This window comes from Cryptomeria japonica, chromosome 10 (genome assembly GCF_030272615.1).
Source record: "Cryptomeria japonica chromosome 10, Sugi_1.0, whole genome shotgun sequence".
In the NCBI taxonomy this organism is placed as follows: Eukaryota; Viridiplantae; Streptophyta; class Pinopsida; order Cupressales; family Cupressaceae; genus Cryptomeria; species Cryptomeria japonica.
In genome coordinates this window covers 471,455,016-471,482,328 of record NC_081414.1, presented here as the reverse complement: position 1 = coordinate 471,482,328, position 27,313 = coordinate 471,455,016, and the positions used below count along the sequence as shown (strand labels likewise).

At 35.9% G+C, this 27,313-nt stretch overlaps 1 protein-coding gene across 2 annotated transcripts in view; it reads right to left on the bottom strand.

Annotated features, from left to right (window-relative positions):
- Positions 1 to 4,655: 4,655 nt before the first annotated feature.
- LOC131063378 (lysine-specific demethylase JMJ27) overlaps positions 4,656 to 27,313 on the bottom strand; it is a 38,902-nt gene continuing 16,244 nt past the window's right edge. For both annotated transcript variants that reach the window (XM_057997177.2, XM_057997178.2), the window contains exons 8-14: positions 26,865 to 27,194; positions 25,706 to 26,275; positions 25,531 to 25,603; positions 25,322 to 25,407; positions 5,430 to 5,549; positions 5,258 to 5,328; positions 4,656 to 5,062 (exon numbers count right to left, since the gene is read on the bottom strand). In XM_057997177.2, the coding sequence (XP_057853160.1) occupies positions 4,978 to 5,062; positions 5,258 to 5,328; positions 5,430 to 5,549; positions 25,322 to 25,407; positions 25,531 to 25,603; positions 25,706 to 26,275; positions 26,865 to 27,194 (1,335 nt within the window). In that variant the 3' untranslated portion in view covers positions 4,656 to 4,977. The remainder of the gene's footprint in view (positions 5,063 to 5,257; positions 5,329 to 5,429; positions 5,550 to 25,321; positions 25,408 to 25,530; positions 25,604 to 25,705; positions 26,276 to 26,864; positions 27,195 to 27,313) is intronic.

Genomic DNA, 27,313 nt, shown 5'->3' with positions numbered 1-27,313 from the left:
TTTCTCAAAAGCTTTGAGTTCCAATTTTAGAGAATAACTAAGTTCCTTTTAATTGTTTTTCTGATTTCAAGTTCTCAATTTAGAATAAAGAAATAATATCTCAAGTTTGATTTCTCTCTCAATTCAATTCTTTTATTTTATTTTCAATTCAACTCTTGATTTGTGATTAATTCCTCTTTTGTAATAAATTAATTCATTTTTTATGATTAAAGGCAAATTTATTAATTAATTAAATATGCTAGGATATTTAATAAATTAAATAGGATAATTGATCAAAAAGATATTCTTGGAATGAATCAATTAATTAAATAAATATTTAATTAATATTGAATTATTGATTTGCCATGTGACATTTGATAATTAAAGAATTAATTAATGTGCTCAAGATTGATTTAATTGTCTTTGGTTAAGATGTTGGTCATGTTGTCGAGATTAGGGGGCCATGGTTTAGATGACCATTTTTAGGGTATTACAATATGACATCAATGTTGGTTATCCAATACAGGGATGCCTCGTGGCATGACGGTAAGTCATGAGCCCTGTTGATAGGGCAGTTTCGAGTTCAAAACTTGTGCCCTTCACCCCACCCCCCCCCCAACAGAAACCAAAGGCAGCAACGGTGGCTACCATTGTGGAGGCAGTGGTGGCAATGGAAGATGTGGTTGTGGTGGCAACAAACGGGAATTATAAGGAGAGGACACTGCCATTGTGGAGAGATAAGGAGATAATTGTGCCAACAGAGAGATAAGTTGACGCATGTGCACGGTAATTGAGAAATAAGGTTTCTCTTGCGCGAAGCAAAGGAGATGTAAGGGTGAGTTGTCATGCATGTTCAATAGAGTGAAGATGGAGATGTCATGCACGTGCAATGGCAAAAAACATCTCTGAAGATCATGTTCGTAAAAAATGTGGCCTCATTGGTTCATAGCTCTATTCAAAAGCGTTAACGACTTCAGCCCATTACCGATCAAAAAAAAAAAAAAATGTTGGTTATCCAATACATTTTTTAAAGGTAAGTTGTACAAGATTCTCACCCCGTTTTCAAGAACGTCAAGCTTGATTTGCAGTATATAGTCGCATTACTTCAAAGAATTATTTGTATTATTAGCACTCATTAATAACTTTAATCTTCACTTCAATTGCATTACTTTGAAGAATTGTGTGTATTTTAACACTTATTAATAACTTCAATCTTCACTTCTAACAAGAAAAAATATTGTTTTGCAATCCTAAATTACTTCACCAAAAAGCCTCAATTTTCCTTGTCATCATAGACTAAGCACATATAAGATATTTAAACCACCAAGCTTCAACCTATGCTCCAATTCAAATGGACATTTTCCCAATTTGTTGAGAATCCCCTTTGCTTTGAAGGCGTCATCTTAATGATATATAAGTCCAAATGTGACTCATAACAATCAAATGAACTAAGCATTCAGAATGTTGGCATTTTGAAACCAACAATCCCCTCCATTTTATTATTATCATTAATGACTAGGTCCACCAAAATATATTTTCTAAATGCCCCAAAATTGTATTCCATCAAAAAATGTCCTCAATAAATTTATAAGGGGGATAATTACTATAATTCCATTCATGTCACATAGACTTTGTTGTGACAACCACTTAGCATAGAAACAAATTTGTTCAACACATTTTATTGTATAGAAGATAGCATCATCAACCAACCCTTTATCTACAATGTTATGGGTTCCATAGACTATTGAATATACAAGTAGTGGTCAAGGTCTTTCCAGTTTCTCAGCTTAAGATTAACAATCATTTTATGTTTGGAGACCTCGTCTATTAGAAATATGATGTTGTATCACCACTTATTGAGATTCAAGAGCTTCCTTCAACATATGTTTATCACTAGGTGTGCATGGCATGCTCTAGATGTCAATTTTGATCTTAGTTGATCGAGATTTAGAGTAGGAATGTCACATTAATCCACTAGAATCTCTCAAACATCCTCACAATGTCAAGGACATTATAGATCTTCCAAACCATGTCATCATCAACATTATTCCACTATAATCTCTCAAACATCCTCACAACGTCAAGGAAATTCTAGATCTTCCAAACCCCGATCATATGAACCAAGGACATCTCAAATCACCAACTTTCTACTAGTCATGTCATCACCATTAAGTTATGGAAATTTTCTAGCCATGTACCATACGCTACCTTGATATCATCGAATTTAACCCCATTAACAATATAGCTAGATTAATATGGACTTAATTTCACATTTTAAATTGGGCCATATGTATCTTAGAATCATCCAACCTAACCTCATTAGCAATATAGCTAGATTTATATGGAGTTAATTTCACATTTTATATTGGGCCATATGTGGTACTTGATGATGACACCCTTTCATTTCTTCTAATCAAATTTTCATGTTGTTATAAGTGGTATTTAATGATGACACCCTTTCATTTCCACTAATCAATTTTCATGATCATATTATATGCAGTATTTGATGATGACACCATTTTAGTCCTCTAATCATTTTTTCATGATGGTGTTATATGTTGTATTTGATAATGACACCCTTTCATTCCTCTAAACAATTTTTCATGATGGTGTTATACATGGTATAATATGATGACACCCTTTCGTTCTTCTAATCAATTTTCCATGATGGCTCTACATATCTCGTCTCTCCTTCAATATTTTTTACTTCAATGACAATTTAATGTGTTAAATTTTATCCCTAACTCATATGACCATGTCTCGTACTTATTTTTGTCACATTGACCTGAAGTTAATTATTAAGTGATCCATCTTGTCATCTTGATACCAAATTTATAGATTATCCATCTACTAATTTCTAGAATATATAATACCAACATAATGATAGTCAAGCTATGTAAACAAATAGAGAAACAACTATCCAGGCCCTGGAATGCACCACAACATCATAATCCTATATACATTATAATAAATGTATGATGCATTATAAGGAGTGGATAGCCCTTTCCAACCAATAGTAGGACACTTATAGAAACAAAACAATGCAATGAGTACATGTATACACAATAATTTGTAAAGGCCAAGTGAAACTCTCTTAAATTGAAGGTAGGCGAGATTTCTGGAAGGCCCGACGAGACAATTACTAACTACAAGTTTAACTACTGCTTTGAGTAGCAAGAATGGCGTGGATTAATACGCTTCTGGCCCTTTAAGAAAAAGCTTTAATCCTAGAAGTGGGAGTCAAAAAATGCACGATGCAAGTTGTTAGAGTGTCGAAAGGTTTCCTTTGCATAAGAAAACACTAAGGACAATAGAATCCAGGCAACACGTGATTTTCTACTAAAAATCACAAAGAACTGCATAAAGATTTAGTCTTGTTAACTGCAGAAGTTCTACGAGTTTTTAATTAACGTTTTAATACCAACACCATGAGAGTTGTTTTAGCTTCAAAAGCTAAGGTCAGTATGATGAGCTTCTCTATGCAGACCGATTCTGATGAACCCTTTTTTTAATTCAATGGCCGTTCAGAATTATTTTTTGGGTTTCTTAGTTATTAAATACCAATTCCAATTTTCCATGCTTTTTCCTATAGTATTATAAATTCTTCTATAAGACGCAGTTTTTTGTTGTGGAAAGATTTCATGCCGTGGCCCTTTATTTTCACGTTGTTTAAATTCTTCTTTTACACCAATACCATGCAAGTGTTTTTTTGGCTTCAGAAGCCAAAGTGGTTGTAAAGAGCTTCTGCGTGCAGACCATCTGTCGTGAGTCAATGCAAATTAAAGGGCATTGAGAAATATCATTAAGTTTCTTAATGTTTAATATAAATTACCAAGACATGCAATGAACTTCCAGCTTTCTATGTTTTTCCGTCTGAAATTATAAGTCATTTTACAAAGCCCAGTTTCTTGCCTGGGCACTTTATTTCCATGTTGTGCCCCTGTAAAAGCATAGTCCAGGTTAAGGTTGTGCACCTTTTCTCCATTCTTTAAATATATCATGATTTATAATTTTACTTAAACTACTATACATGTATTAGATAAATCTATGTAAAGAGGCCACCGATATTCTTCTTCAGGTGCCTGTTCTACAAATTTCATAAATATAATAACAAATTAAAAAACAATAAATAATTAAAAATCAAAACCATAAAACCATTTAAAAATATTATTTTAATCTGATTTTCTATTTATAAATATAAAACCCAAGGCAGTAGAATAAAATAAAAACTTACCATACTTTCAATATATTTTAGTAGAATAAAATAAAAAAATACCATACTTTCAATATATTATAGTAGTTATATGTTAAATGTGGACATGTTTCTATTACAAATCCTTCAAAAAAATTCAAGTTTCACTTCATTTTATTTTATGATTTATTCTCTCTTTAAAAATATTTTATCTTAAACTTATGCTTTAAAAAAAGTCGTACGAATATTTGTTAGTTTTTTATTTTTCTATTTTTGATATTTTATGTACAATGGTTCACTTCCACCCCCGCAGTGACTGTAGAATGCCTCTCGGTATAACAAATTAAGCCCAAAGAAGGGAACTATCTGCTGACCATACATCACTTGAATCTAGCCATCACAACACACATACGTTTCAAGGCATTTTAAAGGGAAAATTTTGTATTCTATATCAAACAAGAATAAAGAACGATAAATGTCGTGCTGACACAAATCAATGCAATTTATTACTGAGGTTATGCAGTAATGATTGTAAGTGTTTGCACTCACATGACGGGCATGTAGAGAAGGTTATATTCAAACAAAAGGTAATTATACAAAGGGATCACAATTACTGTTTACCACTTAGCAATCCTAAGGCTGCAGCTTGTTGGATTGAAGATCTGCTTGAACAGATTAGCACACAAGATAAATGCCAATTCAGTTCATAATTATGCAGCGTCTTGAATGCTTTAAAAATACATCTTTACAACATTCTTTAACGCCAAAATTGTTAGTAAGTACACTTTTCAACTTCAGTAGTACTATTATCTCTTTCTCTTATTCATCTTTTCTAGATTTTCTGAAACAAGAGCTGTCAAATTCAAGTTCTCTTCCCCAAGGTTCGCAGCCCTGAAAATTAGGCCATAGTAAATGTCAGCACATTTAGTTCAAGAATGGTCCAAGAGGCATAAAAACCACCTAAACATAATTTATTAATGCATACTAATTCCAGAGGCCCTGCCTAAAGCATCCATTCTATTTCTACTCAAGAATGTAAAAGTGAAAACCTGGAAAAACATTGAAACAGCACAAGTTATTACTTACTTCGGATCTAATGTTAACCTCTGTATTTCTTTCACAGCTGAACTCACTGCATGCAGAACCATCTTCTTTACCTATAGAAAATCATATCGCAATAAACTTGAGTTTCAAGTTTTCTTAAACTGAACTGCTCTCAAATGTTAAAAGTCTTGTTCACATCTGGACAGAACAATACCTGTAATTTATCTTCCTTAGCTCTATGATTCTTTGGGAGTAAACGAAATTCCTCATTCAAGCGAACACATTCTTGTAAATTTTCTGGTGACACAAAGTCGAGAGCCACTTTTATGCATGACTGCAGCATGGAGATAAGATATGTTGTAATGGCAGCATGGCAAGATGATAGAATAGTGTGAACCTAACTTTGCTTATTAAATACATTATCAGCAAAACAAAAATGTAAAAACTATCACTGGCAAGCACTGAAACTCGTTCAAAGTTTGTCTACAGACGAGATATCACTCAGTAGAATATATACAGCATGATATTATTTTGATGATTTAATAGAAACCACTCAGTATTATGTTTTAAGTAATTTCCAAAATGCACACATGTCAATGTTCAGTGAGACTTTCCTGCCAAAATGTGTAACTTAAGGTAGAAAGTCAAAGAAGCAATAAATAACAACTGTGTTCTATTTCACCAAAAGTGGTTCACAACTGCAACACACCTGGCATTGTGCAAGTCTTGGCACAGTATTCGTTACTAATAAATTAATCCTTTTCCATATGTTACTACCATGTTGACAATAGCTATGCAGCAATTATTTTATTATCAGACAAAAACTAGAAAAGTTGGATTCGGCCTCTCATTCATAAACAGAGGGTCAACAGGCTATGGTTTAAAGCTTGAATGTGCACAAGGGCCAATAGCAATAAAAGAAAGACAGAGAAGAAGCTGCCAACTTTGGAAGCACTAATCCCAACTTAAAAAAACAATGATAATTGATAAATATCTGAATCACACTCGTGTCCTGGAAAAATAGGATTCTGAAACACCTTTAAATAATAAGAAAACAAAAAAATTATAGCAACAAGACAGGCTACTAAAACATCACATTAGTAGACACAAATACAAAAAGCCACACTACGGAAAAGTTCTTCAGGATGAGAAAGCCAAACTGTGAAAATGAGCTAAAGCCTAATACAAAATAAATTGTTAAATAGTAGCTGGGAAATTATTACAAACAGAAAGCCTCCCATTCCTCACCCTCATACATAATGCAGCATGCAATTGCTTTCTTTTCCTATGCATGATACTCCCATAGAAAGCCTCTACCCATTTATTAAATGAGCTAGATTTATTTCCTATCAGGCTATTTCTCATCCTACAACAAAATAAAATTCCAGAATACAAACCCTGTAATTAGCATATTGTAATGGTAAAATTTGCATAACCATGCTAATTTCCAAGTTTTGGACCCATTTTAATTGAACATCTTAATGCAATCGCATATCAACAAGTGGCACACTCTTGTGCTAAGTTTGGCTCAGTCCCCGATCCTTATCTACCTCATTTACTTCCACTTGTACTTATTACTAGACATTCACCATTTAATTCTCATTATTGTACTCATATTCACACCCACTTCCATACATTTACTCTCCCGATGTGCACAGGATGGAACCTAAATTTTAAATGCTTAAATTTTGATTCCAAAGCTCCAACCCTTTTCTACTAGCCATTGTGAGCTCACTTGATACATATTTGCACAATTCATTGCCATATTATGGTAAGACATTCACTGTGCAACTAATTTATATGGTCGAATGAGTAGAAATTACTAGAGCGCACTTTGATTTTCTATGGGACAAAGAATTAGAACCTACATCAACTGGACATAGGCCATCTGTATGCTTCTGTAAATTGTCCTCAAAACCTCACTTAGAGCTGTAAAGCCAGTCAATTCAGTGTCTGACTTGGGAGAAATCAATCCTAGTGATTCAGCAGTCCCAAACATTGTCTATAAACACCACAGTTCCCTACAAGATATTCAGATATCAGAGATCAGAGCTAGCAGGATTTGGTGGCTTTCACATTAGTCAGACATGTACATTCGAGATCGTTTCCACATTGCTTGGGATCAATCAACACAGTTTTGGGTCTGCACAGTCTGTAAATCCTTTGTGACATCAGCATCCACTTGTCATCATTGGTTTCAGAGCTATGTAACCTTGTCCACTGCATTTAATTTTTGAATGTTCATTTCTGATTATTGACCCATTTGAATTAAATCTTTATCCAGGTTAATTGTGCAATTACTTATTTCATGTATTTATAAGCCTGGATGTATATGTAAACCGATGTATTTTTCAGATTTTCTACATATATTTAGTTTACTATTTAGTATTTAACAAAAGTGACAATGCTTTCTAATTATTTTTTTCAGCACAAGTGCGTATATCAATTATCAAAAAAAAAAGAGCCTATAGACCACTGGCACGACTTCAAGGGAATATAGCTCTTACTATCTCAACAGAACAGAGAAATTGCTTTAAATCCCTATAGATTATAATCTTATCTTACTAATACTAAAATTGATCATACATTGGAAACAAGGCAACAATACAATAATCTTATCTTACCAATACCAAACTCAATCATACAATCATGCAAACTGTTGTTGCACCAAGCCACAACCTGCAACTTTAGAAGACCCACCTAAAGACAAACTCTGGAGAACAAAGTTGAGCTAGACGTTAAGGTGAAATTCATGATCAAACTGCAGATGGTTTGGGCCAACCAACAAGAGTGGGTGACTCCCCTACACTTCTATCTCTAATAGTCAAAGAAGGGTATTCCCACAAAGCTTGCCTACTATACCTGATGCACAAAATTAACTCAAAATATTGTCACTAATCACCCCTTGTGCTAGTTTACTGGTCTTCTCGATGATCTCCTAAAACAGTAGATTATAACTAGGTTATAAATCAACTAAAGATGCAAATCCAAATTAATTTCCCATATATAATGTCATAGTTTCTTACTTCACATGCAACTTATAATAAGCTAAAATATGCACAGCTATCTTAATGACAAGTGCAAGCTCTGGTGATGTATATAGCAAAGGTCATTCGCCATGCGCTTGTGCAAACTAATTGAGACTTGTGTTTGAAAGATGCAACCAATTGACCATTTTTTACGGGTGCCTACTCCAATGGGAAATAGAATCAAGAAGCCAGTAAAAGGATTAAACATGGATGCAAACACCTTTTTAGGTAAATTAGAATTTAATTCTGGAATCCAAGCAATCTGGCTACAAACAGACCCAAAAATAAATTCAGTGGATTCAAAATATATTAATTTAAGGATTTATTCTAGAATCCAAATGATCCACAATATCCCTTATCTGTGTTTGAAAAACACATTTATATCTAGCACTCAATCATACTATCATAACAAGCATACAAGAAGTCAGTAAATGTGACCCCTAAAACATAACAGAAGTGCTTGCTCCCTGAAAGATTGCACTAACTGTAGCAAATTTGCCCCCAATGAATGTTATTTGCCTACAGATCCTTCCCCAACCCTTAAATAAACCCTTAACAACACCTCTTCCCAAACAATACCTCATTTGATCACCCAAGAATACTTTATAGACTTCCCTATACACAAAGCCAGCCAAAAGATCCTATTTTAGCAGAGAAAAATTGCATTATATATTTATATATTTCTGCCCGGATTTTCCAAATAGATGGCACCTGTTTACTTCGTCACCAATAAGAAGAACAAGAATTATTTCTGCAAAGCTCTTCTGTGTCTGTCTACAAATATCAGATAATATTTGCTTTTGTGCTCCAAAAAGGTAAATGAAGAAACTATATGTTGGTTAACAGATTTGCTCTTCCTTAATTTTACTGTGAATGACTCATGTATGCCCTTTTTGAAAGGCAAATGAAACCAACAGTTGGGTGAACCGATTATTGGTTTACCCTCTGCATAAAGGTGCAGCTTCCCGTATGATATTCAATGAATTTTTAAACATAAACGAACATTAACTTCACTTTTAACCAAAAAGTGAGAAAAGGCATTCCACATTCATTAGTCAACACCACATGAATGCTACAAAGATAAATACTTTATATGCAAAGCCCACATACTTACAATCAGATCAAGTCCATTTCACGGAACTACCCTTATTAATGAAATCAAAAAATCATGGACTCTGATCAAGTCTCTCTCATGCCTCAAAGGACAAGGGGGATCAAAATATCCAAACAAAAGTTAACAGCGGATTTTATTTATCAGATTCATTCACAGACTTATGATAAGTGGATAATCAAGGAAGTAACATATTCTGCACATAAACATATATCCCAACAGTGATTTGTTTTCCACATTCAAACACACAGATTTGAAAGCTGCAGAAAACGTATCATTTCATTCACAGATTAAATGTCTTCACTGAAAATCCAAAACATGCTAAAGAAAAAAAACAAAGTCTGCTAACTCCACTCAAAGTTTTTCAGACCCTCCAAAGTCTTGTGAAAATGCATTTATAGCCACAACCTGGCCAACAGTTAATTAGGGAAACACGGAAATTTTTACTTTCCACCCCGCAGTTTCAAAGTAGTTTTTAAAACAGAAAAACTAAACCTAGTTCCCCAAATGGGAAAAGCAATCAACAAATATCAGGAGGACATCTGGCTGAGCTGAGGGGCACTTTTATCGGTTTCAGGAGACGTGGCAATGGTGGCTTTCTTCCAATTTGCATGAGTTGTGGAGAACTTTTGGATAAGCGCAGAGTGTGGGAGGCCGATGTGGGTGATCCTTTGTTTCCACACTTCTTTTTCTCTGCAGACCTGCTCCACCTGATTAGCGTGATCGCCCATGTGTTCAATGCAGAGGAATAACAGGGATTCGATTTTGGTTGTGGTTGATAGGTCACTTGAATCCAATGCTTTCGCTTCCTTCATATAATTGATCTTACCCTCAAATGATTCTGTTATAACTTCAAGACTTTCAATGGTCTTTCCATCTTCTTTTAAGCACTTAATCCCTATGCATTTGAGGTCATTCTGCATTGATATTATCAATTCAGCAAGATGATTCATCAACTTAGCCAACTCACCATATGCTTGTTGTATTATAGAGTTTCTCCAGTCTATGTTCTTTTTGCAGACATAGAGAACATTATCATCAAGGCTCAGCACAAGCTTTTCGTTCGAGAACTTCATCACCCCATATGTCTGCACCTCCTACATCTGCATTGCTACCGCCGCCCATTTTGATTCCTCCTTTTTCCAATCTATAATTTCTGTCTCCAATTCCTTCATGACTGACTGAGCATTTTCATATACCTTGCTTAAGTTAATAAAATATTTTGTTCTTGATTTACGAATTCCCTCAAGCCAATCCATGAAAACCTCAATTATCATTCTGCATTTTTGAATCTACTCAAGGGCCTTCTGATTCGCTGGTGATTTAGGGTTGAAGGAGGATGGTATTTGAGACAGAGGTTGTGGATCTGAACTATGGATTGCTTCTATGTATTCTGCCATATGTCGCAAGGTCTCCTTTAGTTCTTGCTTATCCTTTTCATCTTCCAAGACCGAGTGACAATTCTTTTAGTCGATGCCTCCAGATGATAGACATTTGCTGCCCTTGTTCCGACTCCAAGGTTCACCTTTTCAATGGAAAAGTCTTTTGATGAAGGGCTTTCTGTGGCTACATCCACATTAGGACAAGCAATTTTTGTTGTCCAATTCTTAGTATCTTCATCAAAGTCTATTCTTGACAGTCTTCAATTTCTTTGCCTTTGGAGTCCTTCCCAAAATTTTGCTGACCATATCATCTATTGGTACCGAGGTAGGAACTAAGTTCCTCTTCTTGCTGGTCAGGGTAGTATCTAACCAATGAGGATGCTCACTACCGGTTTCTTTTTTAGTAAAATGTTTTGTTGGGCCAGAAGTGGGTACCATCATGTAGTTTGATATATCAGTCTCGTCTGCTCCCAAGCCTTCTGCATTACCCGCTTCTACATCTGTTATCTCAAGCTCCCTCTCTGCCATTGCGCTTTCAAATTCAGGGGATGAGTCTAAGTCCACAATCACCTGAGGTTCCTTATTGCCTTTCCCTCTGGTTTTAGATCTTGTAACCCGTGGTGATGACGCTCTTCCAATGAAGCCTTTGCACTACCAGCTTCTAGCTTGACCTATGAAGCACTTGCAAGACAAAGCCCAGCACGCTTGTTAGATGAAACTTTCCGGACTAGATCAGGGTTTCTTCTGACGGTTAATTTTCCAAGTCTTTGCTGCCTTAACCATTGTTCAGTCCTGCGTATGACTGGGAAGGATGTGACCCTTATTTGATCTTGCTCATCTTGGTTCCAGTCAATTTCTGGAAGCGGAGTCCCTTGTACAGCTTGTGTATAATGAGGGTCTACCAAGTCTTCCCCTGTATCTTCAACTTCAAAGATGGTCATCTGCAACCCAAAAGAATTTATCTGATATACAGTGAACCGAGAAAACATTCTCCTACGTACTTCAAATTCATCGGCATAGTCTACCCAAAAATCCTCTAGTTCAGGTACATGACTGAAACCATCTCTGAGAACTAGATGCTCCCGTGCATATCCCTTACTATCAAAATTTTGCCGAGGAACATAGTATTTGAGATTTAACTTCTTAAAATCAACTTCTAAATTCAATGCATCCGACACTGTCTTGCAAATATAATGGCCTAGCTCCACTAGAAAAGCAACTCCAGAATCCTTCCTTCCTATAGTCTTTTTGTCAATATGAGCTAACTGTCGGCAGACTTCTATCAACACAAATCGATCCAATGCATACCTCAGAAGTTTCATGGGTTCTCCCTCAAAGCCACCAACCCTAACATATGTGAACCGAGGAAATTGAATGAAATGACTCCCATATGAACTAACTAATTGTTTTGCTTCCTCAAACATACGCTGGTTCACATTACCCTGCAACTCAACAATCAACCTGCCAACAAACACATCATGAACCCGCCTATAATTTTCATGACACCTCTTCGCCTGCAAGTGCGGGTAATAATCATAAATTAGCATATTATCAACAAAAGGTTCATGATAGAGTCCAGGCCATGGCCTAACACAGGCTAAGCAATAAAACAAGTACGAAGTCATGTAGAAATTCTTGCTTCCCAGAATATGACTCAAACTCTCATGAAGTCCATCCGCAATCATGCTTGCCCAGTCAATGTACCTGTTTTGGTCTAAAATCACTTGGATAAAGAAATACATCCAATCCTCCCAAAAGAAGGCATGTTGACTACCTTTAACCTTATGCAACAAAATCACAATGTCCCTAACCTCCTTTATCATATGTTCTCGGGTTAAAGGTTTTGAAAGCCTAGAACCTCCCTTTTGAAATTTCAACAACCAATTCCTAGCTATAACACTTTTGTATTGGGGTTTCTTCTCGCTAAAATAGCCGTAGGAAGTAGTGATGGTCCAGTTTTCGTAGGCTTCTTGGGCAGGAATTTTAAACACAGCCATAATGGTTTCTCTGTTTACATTCAACAATACTCCACCATTGGCATCCCTAATGCACATGTCAGCCACATCATACCGGTTCATACATTCCAAATCTAGTTCCGGAAATTGTAGAGCAGGTGGGAAAACAGCAGCTTCTATAAGACCACTATCTACAATCCTCTACATCATGGGAGCTTCTATAAGACCACTATCTACAATCCTCTACATCATGGGAGAATTGGCAGGGTTTCTAGCTCTTTCCATAAACTCCTCAAGGTCAGCATGAACTAGAGATGTATCACCAAACTCTGAGAGAGAACTAATGAGACTGGCTTCGGCAACCATTTTGGGAGGTACAAGCCTCATTTTGACAATGCAGCTACTTCAACAATAAACTACGGCAAGCAAATAAACCCAAAACCACCACAACAAGAAACTGAAGAAATCTTCTCTTCTATATGTGAAATGAAAGAAATGGCGAAGACTGAACTCACCTGTCATAAATTGCGCCGCTTCCGAGCTTGAGAAGGAGAGAATTACCTTTCCTTCGCTGAATTGTTTGTTTTCTAATTTTGGCTTTTCAAACAAGTTTTAAAGTACTTTGTTATGATTAGCATGAAATTCGGTGACACAATCCCCATACTGCTTATGCATGCGAGATAACTCTGAAAAGACAATTCCTGACGCATGCATTAATTACACATCATTTCGTGAAAGTACCTATCAAAGTAACGATCACTTTCCATTTTGAAAAGTTACGGCCTGCTCAGAAATGCACTTCACGTGCTCGGAATATTCCTTCGCGGAACAATGATGCCCTTCTTCTTACATCCTATCTTGCTTGATCTTTGAGCCTAGCGGCTGAAAACATCGAACCATGGAACCGCTGAACCGTTGAACCATAAAGGTTCACTAGTTCAATGTTCAATTGGATAGCACAAAGGACTAAGACATTCAAACCCCAACAAACTTGACTGACTAATGACCTCATTGAACCAATGTACCTATGAACCTTTGAACTTAACAGATTGGTTCAACAAAGAAAAAGGTTCGGCCTTTAATTACACGACTTACAAAATGGGGCCGAAAGACAAAGACGATTTAGACTACAACCACAGGAAACTTTCAAAACAATAAAAAGTCCACAAGGGAATAAAACTTACATGGGGGGAACAAATGCGGAATACGGGAGTAACACTATAAAATACCCACATTTTTAGGCACCGCATAAGATCTCAAAGCACCAATGTTTCCTTAAGATCACAAAGCATATAAATCATTTTAGTAACACACTTGATATTCCCACATATGCCTTGAATCCTCAAAATTTCCACAGGCTGACCACTGCTTTGGAATTGCCGCATGGCACGTGAACATCCCAAGCACCCATGTCCACTTTATTATATATGAAATATTTAATCGCACACTTCACATGAAAGCATTAAAAGCCAGTAAACATTACCAAGAGGCCCAATAGTCAATCATTCACTCTCAATGATCACCCTTTGCCATCCATAGCATAAGAGTAGTTTGCCAAAGCATATTACTAAGCAAAATGACATATTTGTGACCAAAATTTCAAGAATTTTAATGTGGAGCATAAAGAATATCAGCCTGCTCAATTTATTTTATGGTGACAAAACAATTAAGGCCAAGGCTATCACCACACAAGCACCCAACACCACTTGGAAACCTGATGAATCAGCTGTGTAACATGACAAAGTCTGGCCTATCTCGTACTGATCATCATTATTCACAAGGTCACGTGGAACTGCCTAGAGAATGCCATGTGTACAGCAGCATGGGCACCAAGGATCCTGATGACTCATACTAAGGAACCTCACTAGCAACAGCCTTCAAACTTGATTGTTATACCAAAGCATAACAATGGCTCAAAAAGAATATCAGAATATCTACAAACCAAACTAAATAAGCATTTTCCACAGCCCTCAATACTTATTTACGTGGAACATGTATACCATGTGGTATAAGCCACCTGTATAATAACACAAAACAAGACACTTCAGGTACATTCATGTAGAGGGTCAACTGAACTGGACAATAGTTTGCATTAGCAGGATCTAAGACAATACAGAAACTCAGGACAAATAGCTCGTAGAAGAAAACAAAGCGAAAATGCATATACGCACAATGCACATGATACCCATAAGCCAATATAACTGGGAGCTAGTTAGCAATGAAAACCAAAATAATGCCACTTGCTGAGCAATTTGTTGCTCCAAAATGCGGCCGTACGTTGTCTCACAAGAGAAGGAGCAGTTTCAAGTTCAACTTCAACTACAGATTCTACAGCATAGATCCTACCCATTGTCAAAGATTCCACCTGTCGGAACAAGATATGCTATTATTTTCCTGCTTATCCTGAGGCTTCAACACCATCATGTCAAACATTCCAAATTTGAAGAATAAGTTTACCTAAATGAATCATTCCCAAACCCATGTAGGTTGATCGTTCCACCTCTAATCTCCCATGTAGGTTCAAATTTGGGTCTATGTCCCTTGTAGTAATTTTGGATGGCCTACTTGGCTGTCTCCATAGTCTCATTAATGTAGTTGGATGGCCTACTTGGCCGTCTCCATAGTCTCATTAATGTAGTTGGATGGCCTACTTGGCACTATGAATGAGATGGTAGAGTTGATTGTTCCACCTCTAATCTCCCATGTACATTCAGATTTGGCTCTATTTCCCCTGTAGTAGTTTTAGTGTATTGTCCCCTTTTGGAATTGCCCTAAAATCACACATTCCATTCAAATAAGAAATGTAAGATCATTAGAGGTATAACTTTACCATTTAAAATGCCTTTTAACAATATAAACCCTGATTTAAGTCCTGCGACCATATTAAACGATATCAATATATATATCAATTATTTCTCATTAGGGTTAGTAATCACACATACAAGTACAAATACATATAATCATAATTCATTACACAGGTCTAATCACAATAGACTTTGAATGAAGAAGCATGTTAGGATGGGCCTGAAGCAATCTTCACAGTGAGCCCAAAAGTGGACACTCACCCTCTTGGCCCCAAACCCTAAACCCTAAACCCTAAACCCCTATCCATGTTTCCTTATTCATCCTCTTGAGAGCGTGATGAGTTTCACTCAAAGGTTTTCCCTACCAACCAATCCACACTATGGAATCCCTCGGAGAATCATATAAGATGCCAGCAGCTTGTCCTTTCAAATCAAGCCCATGAGTACGGAACGAACACCCAATCATTCAGCCTCTTGGCCCCATCCTAGGGGTTGGCATGCATGATGGGGATGTCAGTGCTGCTGCCTCCTTATCATGTATTTCTTTCTTCACCCCACAATGGGATGGTTGATTGGATCAAAGTATTAAAGGGATCTAAATTAATATAATTAATTATGCATATACTAAGAATAATAGAAAGAATGATAATATACATTAGAGGCGTTATATTACGTATCAGTCCCAAATATTATTAAATTGCAGACATGCTAAGTGGATCAGCAAGACAAGTATTATGTGTTATGCATCATACCAAGCACCTTGTAAAATATCAAAGTCAGCTGACTTTCTTCCTTATTAATTCTGAAATCAGATATTTCTCTTTTGAATTATTGACTTCCTTGATTATTACTTCAAATAAATTCTCCCTCCTTTTATATCCTCCAATATGAGGGAGAAGTCATGGCTCTTCAATATTTTTACCCCTTTGGAAGAGTCACAACTCTTCCTGTTTGAAGCTTAATTATATTTTAATTATCTCTTATTCTAGAAAATCACTGCCTTTTGATATTAAACATAATCACTACTTTAAATCAATTGCTGCCTCTTGAAAATATACTCACAACCTTTTATTTGATAAACACTACCTTCTTAAATATGCCTTCACTAATATGGAATCGTGGTCTTTTATGCATTCACTGTTATTCTTAATATAATGTCTACACATTAACTAATGCTATGAAGGTATATTAGTCGATGTAGCCCCTAAGTCTTCCTAAATCTAACATAGCATCATATTGATTGATGCAAGTTCAAGGGAACCAACAACCTATGTGGGTCGTCTGCTGAGGACATGGACTTATAATCGCATCATCTTAAGGAGAAATAAAATTCGTTTTAAGTATCTCATAGACTGTTTCACTGGTGAACAATTTCTGACAAGCTGAAGTATTGTCTGCTCCAAAGAAATACCAGCTAATGGGTCCTAAATGCTATCTCAGTAAAAATACATTTATTATTGTTTTCCTATTTAACAAAACTTTTTACCAAACAAGTTACAAAGCCCCATTATCCTCAGCTTGATGGGACGCGACATTTGGATAGCCTACTTGGCCCTATCCATAGTCTCATAAATGTAGCCCATTGGACTTTGCTCCCCATTCACCAAGCATAAAAACCCTAACTAAAGGCTTCAACACCTACAAATAAATTAGAGTTACAATAAAATTTAAAATATTAAAAAATGAACATCTTGTAACTAGAATTTTAAAAAAGTTAAATTGAAGGATACAATTTAAATTCAAAAATTTGAAGTTTAAAGTTATCCTATATCTCTGAAACTCTCTTTGTGAAGACATCATCAAAAGTTATCCACGTGACACACTCACCATCAACCTTATTTGAAACAAACAAGATTCAATCACGTTTGTCTCACAAACATCTGGATCAAAGATGCTAGCAAACCACATATTATTTGCAAGGTGAGAAAGTTTGTTGCAAACTGTCACACCCACTCAAGCTTGTTACTTTGGTGTGGTCTCTTACTAAGCTAGAAAACCCAAGGGCGACTGATGTATTTGGTGATGTTCTTGCCCTCTCCGACCATCAATCTCACCCAATCAATTTTTTCTATATCCTCTTAAGAGAAAGTAATGGACACCACAAGGGATTTTATAAAGTGTTGGGTGTCTCTCTTAAAATATTATCCTAGCTACCACATATGCTATTGCATTATTAGTTACAATCTAAACCACATTTTCAATGCCCACCTCTAACACAATCTCTTTTGTATTCCTTACCTTATTTGAGGTGTCCATGTACCTCAAAAAATACCATTTCAAGATTCAAAGCGGATGGAAAGTTGACAAACATGTGATTCCATCCATTTATCCACCCATCAAAAAATATGGTACGTCCATAGTTTCTCGATTGCCTCCTTTGCTCTTCCAGCATTATTTTTGCATTTGCATTTGTCTTTTAAAGCAATGGTCCACTTATGTCATGTGGAGTGGTACCCTTGCCTTGCAATGGTCAAGGTTGCAACCAAATTATCCTAATATGGGTTCCTGACCATGTTGCAAGGAAGATTATTGTAAAACCAGAAGTTAGCACAAACCAATGTCTACTTCCTCATGCTTGTCAATTTTACATACCTCCAAACAAAAACTATGATCCAAATATTTTCCAAAGAACAAAAATAGCCATGTGACTGACTCTAATTGAGCTCATTGACATAAATGTGACGAATCCAGAATATTCCCAATTAAAATTATGCAATATTTTATGTAACTTTTTTGTTTCTATGAAACAAATTAAAACCAAACAGCCAATGGTCAGATCACCAATTTCAAACCCTAATTTGCAAATAAAAATCAAAGCTTGCTGATGAAACCCTAGGAAGCTGGAAAACTCAACGAAACCCTCAAATAAAATATTTTGTTTATTCTAAAAGTTCATTAGAATTTTACAATGCTTTTGCACTCTCTAGCATATTGTATCAAGTCCAGTGAAGAAAAACTCTGCAAAAAATCGTGATCAGTCGTGATTAATCGCCAATTGCCGAGGTTGCGGAATTTTTCTTGAAAAAGTCGGATAAACATCAGTCAACGATTTCAACGCTTTTTAATGCGTATAATAGAGATAAATTCGTGCTGATTTATCGCCAATAAAATGCGTCAACAAGAAAAAAGCCCACAAAAACCCTAAATACTCACGAAATGCAGAAAACACAAGCAAAATCTTTATAAAAACCTGTCGCGCGACACCTTCTAGTCATCAATGAGTGTAGAAAGAAGGGCTTTCTGAAGGCAGAATTTTTTAGAGGTGAAGAAGAGACCGCTGGGTCACACACCATTGACAAACAGCAGAATACTCGCTGAAAGCTGGGTCAAAGACTTGCAGAAATTGCCAGAAAAGCAAGGGTTTTTCTTGAGGACATCTGCCGCACATGCCTTCTACAGGTATTTAAATATTTGCCATTCAAATATTTATCAAGTTTTTTTTTAAGTTTTTTTTTCTGTTTATCAAAATTTCTTTTGATTGAAAATTAGTTTTTTTAATGAAACTTTTGTATAAAAAATACATATGAATTTATTAATATTAATTAAAAATTTATATATTTCTTAATTTATTTAATTTTTTTATTATTATCTTTCTAATAATATATATATTAATATTATAATCATATCAAATTATTAATATATTATTGTAATTTTTTATAATTATAAATATTATATTAATATATTACTGATACGATTTTTTCCCCATTTTTTCAAAAAAATCTTATACTTTTGGTTTGCCGATTTTTCCCCCAAAAGATTAATGCTTTTATGGTATCAACTGTATGGCTGGCTAGAAATGCTTGTAAATGCTATATGGCCTAATCTAGGTTTTGACCTGCTGCTCCAGAAAATTTGTAAGTGCAAACAATCCTTGTTTCTCCCTTCAAATCAGTCTGTTTTCCTTCGACCCCTGACTAGTAGGGTTAGCTAGAGATTTACAGCCAGTACGGAAAATTCAAATCTGAATTGAAACCCTTGAAGACTGTCAAATATGCTGCTCAAAATTACTTTTATCTTGGAAACATTGGCAACATTTTAGAAAGTGGCTTTAGCTTCAATTGGCATGCTATGTGATGACTGAAATGATGAGTGCAGTTGCTGGTTTAACTAGCAAGGTTCCCTAAATATCTGAATTTTACCTACTCAATGTTGCACCCAACTAGGGTATCTCAGATCCAGCACCAAGTTTTGTCCAAAATCCACCAAAAACTTGAAACTCAATATATTAACCTTCAAATATGCTTAGGTGATGCAATTTCAAATCATCCATCACTGGGATCTTGCTTGAAATCTCCAAAAATCAATAACATTGTAGCAAACTGAAAAATGTCTTCAAATCCTCACAAATCAACACAACTATGAACCCTGGATGAAATTACCCAAAATGGGAAACACGGGTTTTTATCCTTGATCCCAAATGTGGAATCCAAGAGAATTTTTGTAAACACCTATTTCTGTCCACTTGATTAAATGAATTTTATATTTGTTTAAATCCAACTATTAATTAAATTCACATTTAATTAATCCTTTCCCCTTTTCCAAATATTAATTAAATTAATATTTAATTAACTTATTCCAACCCTCTTCTCCTATTAATTAAATAAATTATTCAATTTATTTGATTTAATTCACTTAACCAAATTCAGACCATTAATTAAATAAATAAATCATATTTGTTTAATTAAATCCTCTTTCACATTTAAATAAATTAATATTTATTTAAAATCCCCAAATCCCATCTCTCATATTTAAATAAATTAATGTTTATTTAAATCCCTAAAATCTCCTTTCTCACATTTAATAGATTAATATTTATTTAAAAATCCCTCCCCCACTTGCACTTTCTAGAAAATGCAAGTTGCAAGTTATCCTTCCTCCTAATCTTGTCTAAACCCCAATTATTATCCTAATCACCTTTTAATGGTTTGCACATTTCTAAACCAAAGGTTAACCCAAAACCCATCAACTCAAACCTTTAATGACTTTCTTTAAAGTCTTCAAGCCTTTAATGGTTTGTTGAGACATGGACCAGCTAGGACACAAACCTAGGACCTTCCATACGCTGCTGGAGTGCTCTACCACTGAGCTACTGGCCCCTCTTGGACCAGTCCATCGTCGGTCCAGGTGTGGCTTATTTCCAACACCAACCCCCCCCCCTCCTTAAGCCACACCTCTTGTGTGCTTGGGGCTTCTAGCCTAGACCTGGCTCTGATACCTTGTTGAGACATGGACCAGCTAGGACACGAACCTAGGACCTTCCATACGCTGCTGGAGTGCTCTACCACTGAGCTACTGGCCTCTTGTACCAGTCCATCGTTGGTCCAGGTGTGGCTTATTTCCAACACCAACACGGTTTTCTTCTAGAGTCTTCAAGCCTTTAATGGCTTCCTTTAAAGTCTTCAAACCTTTAATGGTTTCATTCTAGAGTCTTCTCGAGCCTTTAATGGTGGCTTCCTTCTAGAGTCCTCTTAAGCCTTTAATGACTTCCTTCAAGTCTTCAAGCATTTAATGCTTTATCCCCCTTCTCATTTAAATTAGATTTATTTAAATAAAATCCAAAATTCACATGCACATTTAAATAAATAAACATTTATTTAAATCATATTTATCCTCACCCACTTGCATTCTCCTACAATATCCACTTGCACACTAACCCCCCTTCTAAATTCTTCTAACCCCTTCTAGATTAGCCTAACCCTTGCACATTCCTAAACTAAGGATTAGGAAGGAATCACTTCTCAAAAACATTAGAGGCTCTTACAAATATTAAAGTCTTCTTTTCTTCCAACAAGTTAACCCCCAAAATCTTCATAAGCCTTAAAGGCTTTAAATCTAACTAACCCATCTTTGACCCTTGGTTAGAGACTTTTCCTCTAACTCAACCATCCATCTAACCCCCAAGTCTCTTCAAACATTCATTGTTTTGACTAAGGTAACCATTAACCCTTGCACATTCATTTATCCCTTGGATAAAAGGATTATCCATTAACTTAACCTTAACCAAACCCCATAGGGTAACCATCATGTCTCTTTAGGCATTTAATGCCTCTTCTCTCCCCTCTCAAGCCTTCTCATATTGACACTTGTCAACATGGGATTGGTTTGAAAGTATCACATGGATTGAGGATCATGCAATCCTAGCCCTTGTTAAGATAATTCAATCTTAAACATCCAATTGCCCATTTCTTCTATAAATAGGCCACTTTCCTTCATTCTCTAAGGTCACCAATTCTTAGTCTTAGAATCCACATTTTGTCTCTCTTTGTTTATCTCATAAAGCTTAAGCATTTAGAAGTATTTTATCATTAGCATATATCATGTTAGCATAGCATCTCTTTATCAATAGCATAATATATAGATCTTAGTTGCATCTGCATATAGATCATTATCAACTCATCGCTCGTTCTTTAGGTTGTCAATCTAAAGGTTGATTGCTCAATGATCTGAGAGCAATCGTGACTTGAAGAATCCTTGAAGATAGAAGACAATGGGACTCTTTTGAAGGATTAGCTTGTTTAATTGGTTTACCAAGTTAGTCTTTATATCTAATGTTTCATTGGTATGTTATTTACTTGTTTTTCTAATTGATAAATTGACTCCACTAATCTAGCATACAGTTTTCATCCTCGAGATCTCGATCAAACCAAGGGTTTTCATCCTTGGATGCCTTAAAATGAACACACTACTCAAATCTGAAAATTGGATACAAAAAGGATAACTTGAATTGATGATGAAATGAGGAAAAGTGCTCCTTTTATAGTTGCCTTTTTCAAGCCCTCCATTTATTTTACTTTATTTTCCCTCCAAGAATTAAAAATACTTTTTTATATTAAGTGTTTCTAAATAACACTTTTTTAATTCATCAATATAATATTATTAGAACTAACTGGGCCCAACTTAAAAATATTATTTTTCTTTTTTAATCCAACAAAGGGGACATTTGAAAATCCATGGATGATAGAGCCAATAGTCCTTGTCATATCCACCTATGTTTCTGATTCCATGTAAAAATTCATGACTACTATTATGGTTGCATCAACTTGAAACTTATTTGATCGCTCAAACAAGATTGCAAATCTAGTGCAAGGAAAGGTGGAGGGTAAAATTCAATTTTTGGAGGCCAAAAAAAATTATTGCACATTTCTATGTGAAAGCATTTCTGTCATGTATACTCATACTTGCCCCCATGTTTTGGCAAGTCCACAATATAGACTTGGCTACTTGGTGAGTCTACACTACAAAATTGCCAAAAATACAAGGGTGAGTATGTGAGCAAGCTTCTCACCTGGTAATTTGTCTTGCAAAGCTTCGTGAGTATCTGGAAAGTTTGTATGTACAAAGTGAATACTAAAACTACCTCAGAGGTCCACCCATAAATGAAGCGTGTATTCAATCCTACTACATAGATTAGGACAAGGGGCAGAAAGTAGGGATAGCTTCCAATACAGGTCAAAAAGAGAATCCATCATCCAAATACATAAAGAAAGGCACATGAAAAGGCAAATACTGAAAGGACTATTACTTTTGTTAATAAGTACAAAGATCCTAAAAAGCCTTCTAATATAGATGGCCACACAAAGCAGTTAGGAGAAGTAAGTGGAGTGCTTCTACAGAAAATGATTTTGGAAATCTGTGTGTGTTTAGGATGCACTGTGGTTGGCTTACAAGCCAGTGGATGCATCACTCAGCCCTTATTTGGGAGCACTATGTAAGAGCATCCCATGCCCATAAGCAATATTGCATTAACCTAAAAAATATTTATTTTCAATTTGTCTTGTTTTGCAATTCAATACATGTCTTTTCTAGTGACTTTGTTCTGCTGCAGTTGGAGTTATCTATTATAGTCATAGTTGTGCCCTCAGGCCAGCAGAATTAATCATCTATTTGGCACCATATATTGATCAGATCGACTTGTGATTTCATTTAGAACCTCAATAGGGAACCACATGCACGTCCATGTGTCCCTTTCAAATACTTGATCATTTGACTATGTGATGTGCTACGTTGGCTTAAAAGAAGCCTACAAGTGTCGGATATTTGAGCCTTGCACCAAGGGTTAATCACTTGAGGAGCCTTGTTGGTCCCCAGGGGTCATGTTTGCAACCACATTGATTTTGGAATCATAATTCACATCTTTGCCAACCAAGAACCTTCTACACCAAAAATGCACTATAAAAGGAGGCTAATCCATTTACAAAGGACAGCTGAAAGAAATATCCAAGGATGAAGTAGCACCCAGCAGAGCAGAGCTTAGAGAAGAGAGATCAGCACAAAGAGGTCAAAACTTGTGGCCACACTCATGTGAAGCGCTGGTATTGTAATGTAATCAAAGCCTGAACCGATATTGAAATTCTGATTGTTGGGCATATATACCAAATCCAATTAATTGTAACAAGATCGTGTTGACATTATCTGTGCACAGATTGTGTGTGTTTATGTTGATGCTGCATGGTTGACTCCATCCATGACTGCACCACAAAGCATTAAAGGAAATGCCCAAAATGAATAGTTGAATCACTCTTCCAAGTGGCAAAGAACTCCCAATTTTGGATTAAATTTTGTGGAAAACGGACAAACACTTTTCAGAACTCCAGACAAGTTTTGAAATTATCCATAAACTACATATCAAATATTCACCCCAAATTTAGGGGGTTTAAATCAGCATTTAGTCAAACTTTACGCAAGCTTTCATTGATTTTTTTTGCAAGGTTGTCCATTGTTTTTCATTGCACTCCTAATTCCAAGTTGTGTGACTGAAGGGAACTTCTAATGATTGTTTGTTTTACACATGTTCTCTTGAATTTCTCCAAAATGAAAATAATTTGCAAGGTATCATGTAATTTCTCCAACCGGAGGAGTGAGCAAATCAGCTTCATCATCGGGATCAAGTACTTTCTTCATGACCCCCTTCAAATAGTAGGGCTCACTGGTGGACGGGGTGAATTATCTATGTACTAGTCAAGGTCTCACTGTCACAATGGACTGACCTAACCCCCCTGCGCAAGGTGGGGGGGCTATAGTGGCTATTTCCTCCGTTGAAGCAAAACAAACAAGTGTTCTTTGGAGGTCACTATGTTATAAAGTGATCCACCGAAGCACGACCAGCTATATAGATAGGGGGCATCTCTAAGAGTTAGGTGGGTAAAAAAGAGATCGCAGGGCCCCGATCCGGAAGAAGCTAGACCAGCTATATAGATAGGGTGGGGGTGGGGGTCGGGGTGGGGGTGGAGGGGGGGTGCTATAGTGGCTAGTTCCTCCGTTGAAGCAAAACAACCAAGTGTTCTTCGGAGGTCACTATGTTATAAAGTGATCCACCAAAGCACAACCAGCTACATAGATAGGGGGCATCTCTAAGAGTTAGGTGGGTAAAAAAGAGATCGCAGGGGCCCGGTCCGGAAGAAGCTAGATCAACTGGATGGAGGATTCTAGGAGGGCATAGCTTTCGATTCATGTGTAAACCACACTTACAGTACTCCACATGGAATATGAATTCTCTACATGATACGGATAGCCACCATGCAACCCACTAATTTCTACTGCAAGCATAATTTTGCCAACACAATGAGAGCCTTTTTAGTTTTTACAATAAACGCTATTTAATAGAATTATCTCACACATTCAGAACTCTTGGAGAAAAAAATAAATAATACAATTGCATTTACAGTCGAGTTGATTAGACACATCTGTGAATTCAATTGAAAAATATTACAAGGCCATTATCACTATATTATTATTCAAGGTAAAGACCACTAGATAGAAAAAACATTCTCCACATACAGAGATGTGGCTACTATCAACATGTAAATTGAAATAGTCCAATCTCACCTTCAAGTTTCTCACTTGATGAGGGCATCCTGCTGGAATAAAAACAGCATCACCAAGGTGTTGTTCAAAAGTCCATGGTTCTATTTCTGCAAATGTATTGAATATTAGTCAACACTGCACAGACAAATGGAAACAAATGTTCATTTTTAAACAAAAATTTGCACAGTATGCCTACAGAAGTTACAATCATGAACAATAATAATACTCACGGTAATCCTCCTTCAGCTTCCTTTTATGTTCATCAGTCAAGTAAAATGACTGGTCATGAATAGGATGAACAACCTGAAGAAGAAATATCAACCATTAGAATTTAATCAACTGATAAATTTCTCACTTAATTCTTGTCAATAAATAACACTTTCTATTTAAATTTTGTAGGCTTACAGAATCAACAGGGACGCCTTTAATGTGTCTGAATTCTTGGCAGTGCTTTAACAAATATTCTTGCAACTTTGGTACATCCTCTCGCCGAAAAATGTCCCATAGAGCTCCACCATGAGCAACCTCTGTCCCATTATTCTCTTTATTAGTAATGTTACCTTCTACCTTGGCCCGTATTGTACCATGTTCCCTCTGTTCACTACTATTAGCTCTCCACTTTTCTGGACCATCTGATTTTAGTCTATTTATTTCTCGATCCTGTTCATCATTGCAATCAATATGTTTTATCGTCAAACTAGATTCAATATCATAATCATTAATACATTCCTCTCTCTCCGAAGGTGAAGAAGCCTTTTTATTGGTAATATTTTGAAGCAGTGAAACATCCAACATCGCTGCCTGAACTTTCGTTGATCTTCCTTTCTCCCCATCACCAACTTTATTGTCAACCCTCTCTGAATCTCCATAGAGTTCCTTCGAGTCTAATGCTCTATATAATTTTTGAATCTTATCTATCTTAACTTGCTGCCATCCTGGGAACTTGACTTCAGCTGTATGTGTCAAAACATTAACCTGAAAGGAACACAAAAAGGAAGAATACATGATAAGTTACAACTGTACATAGTGATTCCTGCACAGAAAATGGCATACACTAAAGAAAAAGCACACTAATAAAAAGAATTGCCAAAAAGGTCAAAGTAAGAATTCTACAATTTGTTATGAAATAAAATAGTAACATGTTAGAAATTTAAGATATAGTAAATTCTCCAGGGACAGTTAACAAGCATTTCTAAATTTCAGATAGAAAGGTAGTAACCTCTATAGTGTGTAAATTGAGAAAACTAAACCTATCATCGTGAAAGCAACCCAGAATATACCATTCAGATTTCATTGGAAACCCAGCCCAGCAATATCTTCAATGCAGAAAGCTTGCTTGAATTGAAAATTTAATAGACAATGCCAAACCTTGATTCTATGGCAATTTTCATGATAAAATCTAAAAGAGAAAATGTTTTTCAATTGGGCAATAATGCAATCCAAGAAGACAAACAAATGTAATGATCTAAGATTCTAAAGAATCAAGCCTTCTAAAATTGCAGGTAAACTATAAAGACATGGTGTTACTAGTATTAGTTTGTAACTACATAAGAATAGTACCCACCACATCAGCCATATCACAGTGCAGTTTGGTGACTGAATCACCTCTACCAAGTTCTTCAAGTGTCCCATAAGCAATGTAAGTTTTTGGTCCTAGATCTGACTTCACGAAATTCTCAGGAAGCTTTGCTGCCAGATTAAGAAGACCCCAATTGGGATGTGTGTATTCATGAAAGGGCAATGCATTAATAAATTCAGCTCCATGGCGAGGCAAACGTTCTTCAAAAAAATTTGAAGGTGGCCAATCCTTCAATTTCAACATCTCAGGCCAACCGTTCTTATGCATCCGACCCTCTGTATATCCTTTGAAAAAATGATGGATGCTTATCTCAACCTGCACCGCCAAGTGTTTAAGCAATCAGCTCTGTATGCCTTATGATCTATTTTACTGACAGTTAAGAAATATATAAGAAATAATTAAAAGAAAAAATACAACGAAATACAAGAACTTAT